Here is a 17,103-nt window from a genome sequence, read left to right on the forward strand (position 1 = left end):
ACTTATGTAAATACGGTATTTCTGTTATTATTTGTAATAAATTAGCAACATTTTCTAAAAACCTGTTTTCGCTTTGTCATTATGGGGTATTGTGTGTAGATAAATGTGGGAAAAACATTATTTGATGAATTTTAGAATAAGGCTGTAAAATAACAAAATGTGGATCTGAATACTTTCCGAATGCACTGTATACTGTTCAGTCTCCTTGTATTGTTCCAAACTCACACCACTGATACTTACCGTGGGTCGAGAGTAGTCTAGTCTAGTGAACTACAGAACTGTACTGTATGTACCTGGCTGACTGAGCCTCTACTCTAGAGAACTACAGAACTGTACTGTATGTATCTGACTGACAGCCTCTACTCTAGAGACTACAGAACTGTACTGTATGTACCTGACTGCCTGAGCCTCTACTCTAGAGACTACAGAACTGTACTGTATGTATCTGACTGACAGCCTCTACTCTAGAGAACTACAGAACTGTACTGTATGTACCTGACTGACAGCTTCTACTCTAGATAACTACAGAACTGTACTGTATGTATCTGACTGACTGCCTCTACTCTAGAGCCTACAGAACTGTACTGTATGTGTCTGACTGAGCCTCTACTCTAGAGAACTACAGAACTGTACTGTATGTATCTGACTGACAGCCTCTACTCTAGAGACTACAGAACTGTACTGTATGTATCTGACTGACAGCCTCTACTCTAGAGAATACAGAACTGTACTGTATGTGTCTGACTGAGCCTCTACTCTAGAGACTACAGAACTGTACTGTATGTATCTGACTGACAGCCTCTACTCTAGAGAACTACAGAACTGTACTGTATGTATCTGACTGCCTGAGCCTCTACTCTAGAGACTACAGAACTGTACTGTATGTATCGGACTGCCTGAGCCTCTACTCTAGAGACTACAGAACTGTACTGTATGTATCGGACTGACATCCTCTACTCTAGAGACTACAGAACTGTACTGTATGTATCTGACTGACAGCCTCTACTCTAGAGAACTACAGAACTGTACTGTATGTATCTGACTGCCTGAGCCTCTACTCTAGAGACTACAGAACTGTACTGTATGTATCGGACTGCCTGAGCCTCTACTCTAGAGACTACAGAACTGTACTGTATGTATCGGACTGACATCCTCTACTCTAGAGACTACAGAACTGTACTGTATGTATCTGACTGCCTGAGCCTCTACTCTAGAGACTACAGAACTGTACTGTATGTATCTGACTGCCTGAGCCTCTACTCTAGAGACTACAGAACTGTACTGTATGTACCTGACTGACAGCCTCTACTCTAGAGAACTACAGAACTGTACTGTATGTATCTGACTGACAGCCTCTACTCTAGAGACTACAGAACTGTACTGTATGTATCTGACTGCCTGAGCCTCTACTCTAGAGACTACAGAACTGTACTGTATGTATCTGACTGACAGCCTCTACTCTAGAGAACTACAGAACTGTACTGTATGTATCTGACTGACAGCCTCTACTCTAGAGACTACAGAACTGTACTGTATGTATCTGACCGACAGCCTCTACTCTAGAGACTACAGAACTGTACTGTATGTATCTGACTGAGCCTCTACTCTAGAGACTACAGAACTGTACTGTATGTGTCTGACTGAGCCTCTACTCTAGAGACTACAGAACTGTACTGTATGTATCTGACTGCCTGAGCCTCTACTCTAGAGAACTACAGAACAGTACTGTATGTACCTGACTGACAGCCTCTACTCTAGAGACTACAGAACTGTATTGTATGTATCTGACTGACATCCTCTACTCTAGAGAACTACAGAACTGTACTGTATGTATCTGACTGACAGCCTCTACTCTAGAGACTACAGAACTGTACTGTATGTATCTGACTGACAGCCTCTACTCTAGAGACTACAGAACTGTACTGTATGTGTCTGACTGAGCCTCTACTCTAGAGAACTATAGAACTGTACTGTATGTATCTGACTGCCTGAGCCTCTACTCTAGAGACTACAGAACTGTACTGTATGTATCTGACTGACAGCCTCTACTCTAGAGAACTACAGAACTGTACTGTATGTGTCTGACTGAGCCTCTACTCTAGAGACTACAGAACTGTACTGTATGTATCTGACTGACAGCCTCTATTCTAGAGACTACAGAACTGTACTGTATGTATCTGACTGACAGCCTCTACTCTAGAGACTACAGAACTGTACTGTATGTATCTGACTGCCTGAGCCTCTACTCTAGAGACTACAGAACTGTACTGTATGTACCTGACTGACAGCCTCTATTCTAGAGACTACAGAACTGTACTGTATGTACCTGACTGACAGCCTCTATTCTAGAGACTACAGAACTGTACTGTATGTAACTGACTGACTGAGCTCTGCCTCCTGCTGGGATGTGTTCAGCCCAACTGTAATGGGGCCAAGTCTGGATATTGAATCCATTTACAGCAGAATTGCCCAAAACAGATAGATGATCATTAAATGGTCCTCTTTCTCTTTTTATTTTGTATTTGTATCTCTTTTTCTATTTAGTCCTATGGCTCCTCTGTCCATACACATTGCAGTTATCAATATTTTAATCTTTTTTCCTCAGGCGTTTTCTCAAGAAATCAATGCTTCCCCTCTGTGCAGTGTGACATCTTATCAAAAGAAAAGTCTTCTTTTATAAAGTGTTATTTCTCTCAGCGTTGACTCCGTATATATTTAAGGTTTCTTCCCTCTATCGCTAGTAGTCACTCAGCGGGATGAAAGCAATCTCAACTCCACAACCTGTGTTGTGACACGGCCTGATTAATATCCTGTGTTGTTCCTCAAGCTTTTTAAGTCAAATAATAGTTTCTTCGAGATTTGCTTGAGTCAAAATATCTTTATTGTATTTATTTTCTCAAGCATTAGTTTAATTACAAATATATATATACAGTATTACTGTACTTGAAGTGAAAACCAGACACTCAAAGCTGCCTGTTTTGGAGTATTTGACACTAGGTACAGGTACAGTAACTCACAAAATAAAGAAAACACTTGAGTAAATTAGGGATAAGTATATTGAAAGCAGGTGCTTCCACACAGGTGTGGTTCCTGAGTTAAAGACATGCTCTGGTACTTTTGCGAATAGTAAGTCTTTTTTAAACCTCCCGCTTTGGTCTGGATGTGTCAATGTGTAGTTCATACATGCATAATATATGAGCAGAATTACTGTTTTACCTCAATTAGCCACAAAATCCCTAGTTTGAAAGCGACTGTTTTCTGGAAGCTGTGCAGCGCCATTTTACCTACATTTACCCCCAGACACCTGGGCCAGACACCTAGCAATTCGAGTTTCAGCTAATGAGCTTCAGCGCTACGTCATTTAAGTGAGCAAGACACACACACAGCAGAGCCAGAGAGAGACAATGATGTGGTGCACATATATACCATTTTCAGGGACCACTTTTGGCTCGTGGGCACTACATTCAGAACTACTGGCTAAAAAGTGTACAAAAATACCAGAGAACATCTTTAATTAAAAAATCAACACCCATCATGCTTAGGGTCATGTATAAAAATGCCCAGTTGTCCATTATTTTGGCTACCATGGCTAGAAGAAGAGATATCATTGACTTTGAAAGAGGGGTTTCAAAGGAGCATAGGGGGTTTAAAGGGTGTGTGTGTGTGTGATGGAATTTCTAGTGGAGGAATGGTATCACATCCCTCCAATAGAGTTCCAGACACTTGTAGAATCTAGGCCAAGGTGCATTGACGCTGTTCTGTCTCGTGGTGGCCCAACGCCCTATTATGACACTACATTGGTGTTTCCTTGATATGTGATGATATATGATATATGATTTTATTTTTATTTATTTATTTATTTATTTATTTATCCGTTATTTTACCAGGTAAGTTGACTGAAAACACGTTCTCATTTGCAGCAACGACCTGGGGAATAGTTACAGGGGAGAGGAGGGGGATGAATGAGCCAATCGTAAACTGGGGATTATTAGGTGACCGTGATGGTTGAGGGCCAGATTGGGAATTTAGCCAGGACACCGGGGTTAACACCCCTACTCTTACGATAAGTGCCATGGGATCTTTAATGACCTCAGAGAGTCAGGACACCCGTTTAACGTCCCATCCGAAAGACAGCACCCTACACAGAGCAGTGTCCCCAATCACTGTCCTGGGGCATTGGGATCTTTGTTAAGACCAGAGGAAAGAGTGCCTCCTACTGGCCCTCCAACACCACTTCCAGCAGCATCTGGTCTCCCATCCAGGGACTGGCCAGGACCAACCCTGCTTAGCTTCAGAAGCAAGCCAGCAGTGGTATGCAGGGTGGTATGCTGCTGGCATACCACCCTGCATACCACTTATCATATGATATATGATAATTCCCACCTTCATTCTTCATACCTACAGTAGCAGTCCTCAGAGTACCTAGGACTCTAGTACATGGATATTCAACCTGGGGTCCGTGGACCTCTAGTGCAGGGGGTCTGCGGAAAAATATTATAGTGTATATACAGTGCATTCGGAAAGTATTCAGACCCCTGGACTTTTTACACATTTTGTTACGTTACAGCCTTATTCTAAAACAGATTAAATAACTTTTTTCCCTCATCAATCTACACACAATACCCCACAATGGCAAAGTGAAAACTGTTTTTTTGACATTTTAGCAAAACAGAAATACCTTATTTACATAAGTATTCAGACCCTTTGCTATGAGACTCGAAATTCAGCTCAGGTGCATCCTGAGAACCTTCCAGAATGACAACCATCTCTGCAGCTCTCTACCAATCAGGTCTTTATGGTAGAGTGGCCAGACGGAAGCCACTCCTCAGTAAAAGGCACATGACAGCTCGCTTGGAGTTTGCAACAAAAAAAAAACTAAAGGAAACAAGATTCTCTGGTCTGACGAAACCAAAACTTTCTGGCCTGAATGCCAAGCGTCATGTCTGGAGGAAACCTTGCACAATCCCTATGGTGAAGCATGGTGGTGGCAGCATCATGCTGTGGGGATGTTTTTCAGAGGCAGGGACTAGGAGACTAATCAGGATTGAGGGCAAAGTACAGAGAAATCCTTGATGACAGAGTGCTCAGACTGTGGTTGAAGGTTCATCTTCCAACAGGACAACAACCCTAAGCACACAGCCAAGACAACGCAGGAGTGGCTTCGGGACAAGTCTCTGAATGTCCTCGAGTGGCCCCGCCAGAGCCTGGACTTGAACTCGATCGAAAATCTCTTGAGACCTGGAAATAGCTGTGCAACGACGCTCCCCATCTAACCTGACAGAGCTTGAGAGGATCTGTAGAGAAGAATGGGGGAAATTCCCCAAATACAGGTGTGCCAAGCTTGTAGCGTCATACCCAAGAAGACTCGAGGCTGTAATCGCTGCCAAAGGTGCTTCAACAAAGTACTGAGTAAAGGGTCTGAATACTTACAGTACCAGTCAAAAGTTGACACACCTACTCATTCAAGGTTTTTTCTTTATTTTAATTTTTTTTTACATTGTAGAATAATAGTGTAGACATCAAAACAAAAAAATAACAGATATGGAATAATGTAGTAACCAAAAAAGTGTTAAACAAATTAAAATATATTTTATATTTGAGATTCTTTTATGGGGTATTTTGTGTAAATTGATGATATTTTTTTATAATTTGTTTAATCCATTTTGAATAAGGCTGTAACTTAACAAAATGTGCAAAAAGTCAAGGGGTCTGAATATTTTTTTGTATTTAAAAAAGAAGTGGTAGAAAAGAGGAAAATATCTTCCAACGATGTCAACTTTATTTCTCAACTCCTAATATTGAGAAATTTACACTCATTCGAGCCAATTACACTCACTGGAGTATCTGACATAGTCTTTGAAAAAGCACCCATCGTGGCATGTGCCGCTGGCTGCTGGTAAGCTTTCTTGACTTGGACATAAGGTTTTTGCCAATGTAACAAGTGTTGAATTTCATGTAATATAAGAATAGTTCCCATGTCTGATATTAGTGTACATTATTTTTGTTGTTGTGAGTGCCCCTTTTAAATGGCGCCCACGTCTTCTCCTTCTCTATTCTCCCTCATAAACATCCCATGCCCCCCTTACCTCTTCCCTTTCTACGGTATCCCTGTGGAAGTGGTAGGCTACTGTAAAATTGTCCCATGAAAATCATTATCATTATCAATACGTTAAAACACTTCTCAATGCGTTTATATGGTCATTGCCAGTGTATTATATTGGTCTCCCACCATTCTAGTGTGATATATATGCACATCAGTCATCTATTAACTTTTTATCTGTTGATTTGTGAATGCTTTACATGCTAGCTAGTTACTGTACTTTTCTCTGTACATGTCGTCATTGGGCTGGCATGGCTATTCATGTCCCCTTTCGTTGTTCATTTGAACTTTGCAGAGGAGTTGGCGTATAAGGGCGGCACAGCGTTTGTTTCTGGAAGTTTTTCCTGTCATTATCAGAGAGGAAAAGATCAAGACCAACCCTGACCCTTCGGTCATCTCCACCGGTCACACCAACACATGGTTAACCTTTGTTTAACCAGCTCAACAGCTGTATTAGTCAACATATCGTTTAGAGATGCAGTGCCTTTCTAGCTAATAGTTAGCTATGTTAGCGCTTATACTTATACCCCAGTATAATCTTGGGGGTGTAAAATAATTAAACACCATCTACCAAATTCATTTTAAAATGCTGATTACTTCGCATTGCCTTTATCATTCACCTGATGACAAGACGAGGACAAATGTTTTGGGCTGACGCATGATGGGGGTCCCTGGGTCGCCGGTTTGCTTGGGGTCCCTGGGAAAGAAAAGGTTGAAGACCCCTGCCGTAGTAGTCAGTGTCTTTCTAAAGGAGCTGTCCCTACAGCCCAGACCAGGTGAAAGTTAGACCCAGATCAGTAGTAGTGTTATGACAGTGTTATGCCCAGGGGGCCTTCATCTACTCTGGATGTGTGTGTGTGTGTGTGTGTGTGTGTGTGTGTGTGTGTGTGTGTGTGTGTGTGTGTGTGTGTGTGTGTGTGTGTGTGTGTGTGTGTGTGTGTGTGTGTGTGTGTGTGTGTGTGTGTGTGTGTGTGTGTGTGCGCAGTGCTCAGTCTCTACCTTGAAGTGCTGCAGCTGGGTGGAGGCCTGCAGGTCCTGCTCTGCTTCCTGCCTCAGACAGGAGTTGAAGATGAACAGCTCTGTGTCTCTCAGCCACACCTTCAGATCCTTGATCCTGCCCTCCAGCCGGCCCAGCAGGCTGCTGGTATGAGGGGACAGGGCAGAGCGAGGGTCCTGGGATGGGCTGGTGCTCCCCACAGACTCCCCCAGGATCTTCTGAGGAGACCAAGAGGAGAGGAGGAAGGAGAGTTAGAGACTGGGGCAGTATGTACAATCATTTCAGAGAGATACAGAGTACTGTTGTATCAATAAACTGACAGCAGGTGGGAAATATACTGCAACATTATTGTGATCTGATAGCTCTCTCTGTTTGACACTTCTTTCCCTCCTGGCAATGCGACATTCTAGCAAACAGCTCATGAAGTCGTCCATTTCAATAAGCAAATAAATGTGCAGATGTTGTTACTGTCAACAAGTCTCAAACAGTGCTGATCATACCACGATTATTGCTACGTTCTAAAGATGAAGGCAGCTAATTCTGGACTTATTTTCAGTACAGCCGTATATTCAGCGTTGCCGCTCAGAGAATCACACAGAAAGGAGTAGATAACAATCAGAAGCACAAATACCCTCCAACGATTTCCCAAATAGGACTCTGCTGAGCAATTTCCCCCTCCTTCTATAACAGAGCAAACAGCACCACGCTGTGTATAGCCCCAGCCTGACAGACACTAGTTGTGACCAAAATAGCACCCTATACCCTACATAGCGCACTACTTTTGACCAGTGCCCTGGTCATAAGTAGGGCACTATGAAGGGTATAGGGTGCCATTGGGGACTCGGCCACTGACATGTGAGTGAGTTCCCACCTGCCTGGGAAATGAGAGCTACGCTGTAGCTACTTTTGGAGCCAGAGTGTCTGAGTCTCACACACACACACACACACACACACACACACACACACACACACACACACACACACACACACACACACACACACACACACACACACACACACACACACACACACACACACACACACACACACACACACACACACACACACACACACAGGGGTTGAACTCTGTATGCAGAGGAGCCCAATTGTAGAGTGGCAATACACTCCATTATCCAATTAATACACACACTGGTTGGTTTAATTGGCAGTCCTTTGTGTTGGTGCTGTGTGCTGGTGGATGTTTTGCAAGCTGTAATGGAAACAGATGTGATTATGAGTGAGTGAGTCAGCAATGAAGTGGCCATTTTGGGGCTAGATCGCTGGCTGGCTGCACCAATTAAACACTGTGTGTGTTGATCCTCCATTATAGCTCCTTCTTTATTAGTCTCCACACCTGTGTGGCTGTCAGAGAACATGTTAATGGCAGACCAGAGTCTATGACTAGATGGATTTGACTTGCATGTTTTAGAGTCACCGTGAGAAACAAATGAGCACGTAATACTACAGTGGTGTGATGTGAAATGATGGAGTAGGAAGTGAAAAATAGGAGAGGACACCTAGCTTTAAGATATTGTCAGTGAGGTGATATGAGTCACACATATCCCTAAACAATTCCACTGATTGGGATTTTCAATATTGATTCCAATAGCGTTCGACTTTGATTATCTGTACCTCACAACTCCATAAGTGTCCTTTGGGCTTACTGAAGTGGCTGCCTCCCAGCAAAGAGCATCGTATTTGTTCCCTCCCTTAACAAGAATCCCTCCCTAACATTCTCTCTCACTCATTCTGTTTCATTTTCTCTTCCCTCTCTCTCTCTCTCCTCTCCTCGTTTGAATATCGATAATTTGAAAGCACTCAATGAACTCCAGATATAGCCATTGTTTTTGCCCTGTGATGAACAGAGCGCTGCAGAGAGAGAGGTGAAACCAAATGCCCTTGGAGGGTCAGGGATACAAAAAAAAGGAATTTATTGCCACTTTATTTTGTTCTGGAACAGTTTGCAATCATAAATTCTTCATAAGCAGAATACTTCAGAGAATGGTCTGTCTTCATAAATATATACGACAGAGGACATCAATTTCATTTAATTCACAATTTGTGTCAGCACAGCAGATGCCAATGCCTGACTTGATAGGGTTGTTTAATATGCAATTGAGACGGCGTAATGTGCAGTGCAGGGAGCAGAAATTCGCAGATTAAACTCCCCGCACCACTGCCATTTCATTCTAGCGGCTCTCTGCCCGATGCCACTCACCACAGACCAAAGAAATATTCCTTCGCTAAACAGAACTTTGTTTATGCATGAGCATCCTGTTCAAACGTCACACATTTATTTGGGATCTCAGTAGAACTTTAATCAGCGCTGATTGCTGTGGTGGAAAAGAAAACGTGTTCGTTTGTTGTTTAATTTCCAAACAGCATCTCTTTAGCTTGGGAAAGGAATACATATGTTTATCTAGCCGAAACCAACCCACTCACAAACACACACACACACACACTCATTTCTTCTATGCGACAGTACGCATTGTTTTAGGTCTATATATTCATGTGTTATAGCGAAAATATGTCTTGGAACTCACACATTACAGAAATGACAGCAGGTACATGTGTTTGAGTTGTTGGCATCTTGATCATTCTATGTTGTTAGATCTGCGCATGTTTGCGTCCTAATGGCACCTTATTTCCTATGAAGTCCATAGTCCCTATGGGCCCCTGGTCAAAAGTAATGCACTACATAGGGAATAGGGTGCCATTTGGGATGCAGCCCATGTCAATCCCAGGGAGAGCGAGAGGGTGGATATGAGCAGAAGCTGCTTGGGGTACTACTGGGACAGGGATACGTCCTGGTAATTGAGAGACCAGCAATTATATTTCTCATGTTCAGAGATTAGATGAACAGTGATTAACCTAAAATTAGCCTCTAAGAGCAATGCACAGTTGAACCCCAGTCGGTCCGATAAGGATCAACAAGCCAGCCATACCGTACCATTAACAGGATCATCAAGACTAGAGCAGGCAGGCGTCTCCGATCCGATACCATCTCCTGCTTCCCTGGCTGATATCCAAGATGGGGATATAGCTGAGCTGCCCCCCACTAAGCAGGGCGGTGGGGGTGGATGGTGGGGGGTAGACAAGGCAGGGTACCTAGCTACTGTACTGTATTTGGTGTAGTGTTCATGTGTTGCATAGATAAGAGGGTTTGGGGGTGGAAGAAGGAGCCCCAGGCCTGTTCATCATTTCAGAGGCGTAGCAGCAAGGCTTTATCCTGATTCACTCACTTCAATTGAGCTGCTAGCCAGCTCCATCTCCACAGGGTTCCCTGCTAACCGAGAGAGGGCCAGCATCCCAAATGGCACCCTATTCCCGATATAGTGCACTACTTTTGACCAGAACCCTGCACTATATAGGAAATAGGGTGCCATTTGAGACACAGACAGGCTCTCAGGTGGGATATTGACCCGCATTAGTGCACTGGAGTCTGAACGGGACTGACTGGGGGACAGGCAGGGTGGGGGCCTGGGGCGCGTTCCTTTTGCTTTTACCTAAAAACAGCAGAACAACTGTTTTATTTATGCAGATAACAATGAGCTCCCAACAAGAAGGTCATATCATCATGTTGACCCATTCTGTCTCTTTTTCTGGATCCGGAGTATTAACAGTACAGAAGGTGGAGTAGTGTTACGGGGTGTGTGTGTGTGTGTGTGTGTGTGTGTGTTCACCTGCAGCTGGTCCCACTTCTGTGTCATGGCATTGACTCGCTCGTCAAAGTCCGGGGGGAGCTGTGCTCCGCTCCTCCGCAGGCTCTCGGCCCAGCCCAGGAGGTGTGTCTTCTTAGGGTGCCACATACTCATCTCTACACTGTTCCCCTGGGGATAGACACATGAGAGAGAGACATGGGTGAGACATTGAGGGACACTGTCTGCACACTACAGGACGTACTGTAGAGGAGAGATACACAGCACTAACTACATGCATGTCATCTAGTGCACCGCGGAGCATAGAGATACAAACACAGAGACGTGGGTGAGAGTACATTTTAACCGCCCTAATTTCCACCATTCATACAGAAACCGGTACCTGCAAAGAGCTAGTTAATTGCAGGAAAAGATGTCCGTTGTGAAAAGGCTATTTGCTATTTGAGACACAATTGGCACACATTGGAGTACATAGTGTATTGTAGAGTTGCTCACAATCCCCAGCACTGACTATGTCATTCATTAAACTGGTGAACACAGCAGTGCAGCCCCCCTGCTGCACACAAAGGCAAACAGATATTTAAAATAAAAAAGCTCTGATATTTTGTGCCATAAACTGAGTGTCTCTCTGTCTGTTTCTCTCTCTCTCTCTCTCCCTCTCCCTCTCCCTCTCCCTCTCTCTCTCTCTCTCTCGCTCTCTCTCGGTCTGTGTTTATTTCTCCACCAACAAGGTATCTTACTCAGAGAAGGAAATCAGAGCGAAATTCTTTCAACAGCATTACAACTGCACGGAACTCATATTTAGTGTACATAAACTATAATATTCTAAGATGGAATATGTTTTCGGAACTGACATTTTCAGTTAAATGGCTGAAGAAAAGCTTACTGTAACAGTACAAAATTGACACTCTTCAATCTCACATATTTTTGGTTAATTTCTCTCTTTCCCCTCCCGTTTCATTTTCTGCATCAATAGCTACTTGATTCTAGTTTTCGGTTGTCATTTATCATTACAGCCCAGCCACATTTAAATATTTAAATGTACTCCTGTTTTTTCCTTTTTTTAACTGTCATCAGTCCAGAAACCATTTTTCATTGTCGCTTTTTTTTTGATGGAGATGGTATCACACTTCCTCTGAAGCCATTCATCCCTTTCAGATTTTTAATAGCGCCGCATGTAAAAGTAAATGTGTTACCATCTAACTATCAGGAAATGATCCAATTTATTTGTTGACAGCAAATATTGATTTTCCGAGTCTTCTTTTGTTTAAAAATGGCACATCATTGATGGAAAGTCAAAACATTACAGGAGAATAAAGTAGATAAGTGATTAAAATGCATGAGATCCAGAACTTTGAGATTAATGCTGAGAAGGATCTTTGATCAAATACACTGAACGCACTGGTGAGTTATAGCCTCCAGTCTCTGTCTAAGCTAGAATAGCCAAGGATCTGCATACCTTAACTTTGTGAAATAGCTCTGGTAGGATCATAGGAGGAAGTTATGAAACATGTAATATAGTACGCCTGTACAATTGCTGTCGTGATGTGAAATTATACTCAATTTTTTTGTGTTGAACACAACATTGAAGCCCATTTTCATGACTTGGTGCTAGATGAAGCCGCGCTTTAAGAAAATAGTGTCTAACTTAGTTGGAGTGACGGGTCCTTGAGGGGTTGAGAGAAAGAGAGAGAGGGGGCGTGGTGGAATGAAGTGGGGGGTAGGGGGGTGGAATGGAAAAGAACTGTGTGCTCTCCAAAAAAGAGAGTCACATGAAAATAGATGAGGAAAATCAACAAGCAATCATAACTTTAATTCATTCCACATATTAATGAGTACGAAAGACTGGAAATGTCAGCAGAAATGCAGTCATACATGAAAACATTTAATGCATTTTTGTAGATTCATCTTATCCATTAAATTAAAGTTTGTTCAGAGTCTGTAACGTGTTGAGACAACAGAAGTAAGACTCCATGAAGTGAGTCGGATGCCTCCGTATTTAAATGAATTTATACACAGTTATATAGTTAACACATTACTGCCAGCCACCACAAACCAGCCTCTATGAAAACTCACAGTTAACATCCAACAAAGTACAATGGACTCTGCAGCTAGCTGCCAAAATCATACCAATATACTGTTTATTGGTACAACAATAACACACCAATAACAGGTGTATTGTGCATATACATCATCATACAATCTAAATATATATATTTTTAAAGGTGAAACATTACCACATATTAAATCATAAAGATGACATTAATAAAACAGAATATTCACATATTCCAGTGCTTGTAAATACTAAACTTGTAAATCTCAATGCTTATAAAGCCTAGCAATGGAATGGGCCACCTCTAACTCATAAAATAGTGTGCTGTGGTGGTAGAGATTGACTCAAGAGAATCCTCAGTGGGGAATGTGTTCTCTTTTACCAACAAAGCCTTAAGAAAACAAAGCAGACAAATATGATAATTACTTCATCAATTTGGGGTGGGGGGCATCCTCACTACCTACAATTTGCTGTTGACAGTGTCAAAGGAGAGGAAGACAGGGGCTGGGGAGAGGAGAGAGAAATCCTCCATTGAAGAGAGAGAGAGAGAGAGAGAGAGAGAGAGAGAGAGAGAGAGAGAGAGAGAGAGAGAGAGAGAGAGAGAGAGAGAGAGAGAGAGAGAGAGAGACTGCAGCCTCTACAGCTGATGAGAGAGGGGCTCTGTCTCCCTGATAGATAGACAAGCTCCAGCCATGAAAGAACAGGAAGAAATATTCAGTGTGTACTTAAAGAGGAAAAGGAAAACATCAAACCCTTGATTCAGATATAATTCTAGACTGTTTATGCAAAATGGAAGCACTAAGTTGTTGAGTTGTTTTGTGTGTGTGTGTGTGTGTGTACTGAAAATCACCCCGTTGAAAAAATTCTGCTCAAACGGGTCTGGAACAAAAGGCCTTGAAACACTGTTAATTGTCACCATGGTGACCAGAAGAATAAGCCATTTTACAACTGGTATAGAAGGCTCACATTGAGCTCACAGTGAGTCAAGCATTTTTCTTTTTTTCCCTGCTTAGTGTTTAAGAACAAGGTGCCCAGTCACTCTGGGGTCAGCTACAGACCCAGGAGAATTTCCACCGGCCATTCCAGATTTCATCTAGTGTGGAATCTTTCTGTTTTTAATGAGACACACAAGAGAAGAATAAACCTTTACATCGTAAAAGAAAATCATTTTAAAAGGAGCAAACAAATTGAACAAACAATATGATCATTCAGGGAACCATGAATTTGGAGAAAAGATTGAGTCAAGAGTAGGATGCTATAGGCACAAGCAACCAAGGGAATTCTGGCCCTGTCATAACTGTGGACAGTGGTGATAACAATAGACGAGCAGACACGCAGTTTCAAGACATTTCTGCCTCCCTCTTTCCCTCCTTCCCTCCTTCCATCCAAAGAGGATGCATTACACAGATTTCCAAAGTGCTAATGAGAAATACAAGAGGATCAATAGACAAAGAAGTGCCCAGTCAGCCCACAGATTGAAAAAAAGAAAAAAGGAACAGCGGGGTCTTTTACAGAAAATGTTTCATGTTAGAAAAAGAGACTTGCTGCTGGACATGTACGGGGTTACAATAGCTTCTCCTTTACAATTCTATGATCAGGGTCAAAATAATATTCTTCTTTTGTTTTTAACAACTGCTCTCAGTTGGACGTGTATTGTTGAATAATCGTTGGTCCTCTCTCTCTCTCTCTCTCTCTCTCTCTCTCTCTCTCTCAGTGGTGACCCCATAGGCAGCCCATGTCTAATGCCATTCAGTGACAAACAAAGACAGTCTTTATCCCAGCCCTGGGTCCTAAGCTCAGCTGCATGCAGTGTGGAGGAATCTGAGAGAGCGCGAGAGAGGGGAGGGGCGGGAGAGAGGTCCTCAAAACCTCAGCCCACGCCGCTCCACTCCTCTCTTTTCTCTCTTCTTTACCAGATTTTTCTTTACCAGACAAACACAGGAAACAATGCAATCAGCCAAGACCACAATGTTTTAGTGAGTGAGAAAAAAAACCATGGATGGCTATGGAGCCTTGGCTCTGCCTGGCTGGACCTCAGTGACAAGGCCAAGAAGGAGTGTTTGGCTGGGTGGTAGGCATCGCTAAGCAGCCCAGTTTGTTTAATCACAAGTGCATATCCTACAGGAAACTATAAACCAGCCAGCAGAACACACTGGGAGGGTTGTTAAACTGCCACCTGTGTAGTTTAATAGATAATCATTCAGGGTAAAACACTGCATAAGAGCAGTATACTGTAATAACTTTGCTTCACAATTTGCCATGTAAATGAATATCACACTGGCCTGATCAGTATAAATGTGTTACCTTTGATGGAGATGGGGGAAAAATTAAAATCTGCAGTGTCATTTGAAATTGGCAGAACTGGCCGAGTAAATTACATTTGAGGATTTTGAATGGGTTTCTTTCTTCTAGCTTATTCCATTTGCATTAGCTGAGAAATCATATTACATAGCCCATGCATTGTTAATTGGTCCTTTATTGCATTATCCATGATATAAATTAAATGACAAATATTAAAATGAATTGCAAATCCACTAATAGAAGATCATAAGACAATCTTTTTTAAGTATTACTCATTAATAATTGAATTGTAATTATATCACCAGCGGTCTGCGCTGCAATGGAGCAGACATTTTATATATCCATGTGGAAGGTTTTCCCTTCACAGTCCCTCTCCTCTCCTATTCTCTCCTCTGCTTTCCTCTCCTCTCCGTCCAGTGGGGCCGTCTTATTGTGACTGATGTGGGGGAATCATGGAGATTAATTTAGACCCTATGGAATGATGGAAGCGAAGGAGGGAGGGAGGGAGGGAAGAGAGACGTTTTTTCTTTGGTCCTCTTTCTAGACGCCTTGCGTCCTCCCTGAAAAAGACCAGTCTCCTACGCAGGCTGAGGAGCTCTCTCTCTGATACAGAGCAGCCCCTAGAAAAGTGACTCCTTTGTCAACAGAATACAAGAGAAAGTTTATTTTGTGGAGGAGGACCATGGAGAGAGAGGGGGGGGGGAACGAGTGAGAGAGAGGGCGGAGAAAAATCCCTCCCTCCGTTTTCTCTCTCTGTCTCAGTCCTAACCAAGCATTTCTTAGCAGACAATTAAGTGTTCCTATTTAAAGATCATTAAAAAGCCTTCCTTGGAGCGGCTAGGAGCCCGGCTGACTGAAAATAGTTAAATTCCTCCTTTTAGCCCTGTCCATCCATGGGGGAGGAGAGTGAGAAAGAGAGAGAGAGAGAGAGAGTTGGGGGGGGGGGCTGAATTGAACCGAATGAAAAGAAGCAGTTGGAAAATAGCTGCAATCATTTAATGCAGATGACCTCTGACAGAGTGGCCGCTCCTCTCTTTCCTCTCCTCGCTCACTCTCACTCCTTCCTGTCTCTCTCCCTCCTCTCTCGCTGTCTCTCTGGCAGCCAGAATTTGCATGGGCTCTGTGCGCAGAGGAACAATGTAACCTAAATGGTAGACAATCTTTATTCTAATGAAGTGGGTGTCAAGGTCAATGTAAAACTGTGATGATAAATGGCGCACCACTAGGCACCGGGAGTCACGCAGGCATTATGCTGCTTTCACATTAATTGTAGAGTGAAATCCAGAGTGAATTCCCCTATACAAAAAGGCCTGCTGTTGGCAGGGAGGGAGCAGGGTGGAGGCAGGGGGGTTGGAGAAGAGGCGGCTGGGAGGGAGGGACTCTATGGACGGGAAGACGATGCTGTAATGTCTGGGAAGGGAAGAGGACATCCGTGGACATCTATGCTGGGATTGTGCCTAAGGTATTTGACAGGCCGAGCACTGAGGGTCACAGTGCTCTATTAATGAGATACTGAATGTGTCTTATAAAAGTCAGATGGTTGAAAATGAATACATTGTCAAAGACGCAAACAAATCACCGGGAATTGTGACAGCATGGAGTAATGAAAAGAGAAAGTATTTTATGTGGCCATTTTTGTAATGTCTGCTCACTGCTCATATAGTCATATATCTACTGATTATATAGAGTACATGCACCTATACTTCTAGGAGGCAATATGCTTCAGCTAAAGGGGAAATAGGTCTAACACCATCCATCCATGCATGGAAACCCCTGATACAACAGGAACCTTGAGCTAACACAGAACAGTTAGAGTCAGAATCACCGAAGCCTGCTTTCCCTTTATGATGACTGACAGAACAAAACCTTCTAAACACACCACCAACATCCCCCTAGGACCAGATGAAATCCTGATTAATATAACAGCGTTGAAAAAGACCCAAAAAAATTCTTTACAACGCTGTTACTTGACCCTGGTAGTGTTATATTCAAT

The 17,103-nt window shown here is 42.9% G+C and overlaps 1 protein-coding gene across 3 annotated transcripts in view; it reads right to left on the bottom strand.

Moving 5' to 3' along the window:
- The window catches only part of LOC139553310 (A-kinase anchor protein 6-like), a 189,133-nt gene that overhangs the window by 32,295 nt on the left and 139,735 nt on the right, over nucleotides 1-17,103 (bottom strand). For all 3 annotated transcript variants that reach the window (XM_071365507.1, XM_071365506.1, XM_071365508.1), the window contains exons 10-11: nucleotides 10,781-10,927; nucleotides 7,100-7,315 (exon numbers count right to left, since the gene is read on the bottom strand). In XM_071365507.1, the coding sequence (XP_071221608.1) occupies nucleotides 7,100-7,315; nucleotides 10,781-10,927 (363 nt within the window). The remainder of the gene's footprint in view (nucleotides 1-7,099; nucleotides 7,316-10,780; nucleotides 10,928-17,103) is intronic.

Source organism: Salvelinus alpinus, chromosome 25 (genome assembly GCF_045679555.1).
Source record: "Salvelinus alpinus chromosome 25, SLU_Salpinus.1, whole genome shotgun sequence".
NCBI classification, from domain to species: domain Eukaryota; kingdom Metazoa; phylum Chordata; class Actinopteri; order Salmoniformes; family Salmonidae; genus Salvelinus; species Salvelinus alpinus.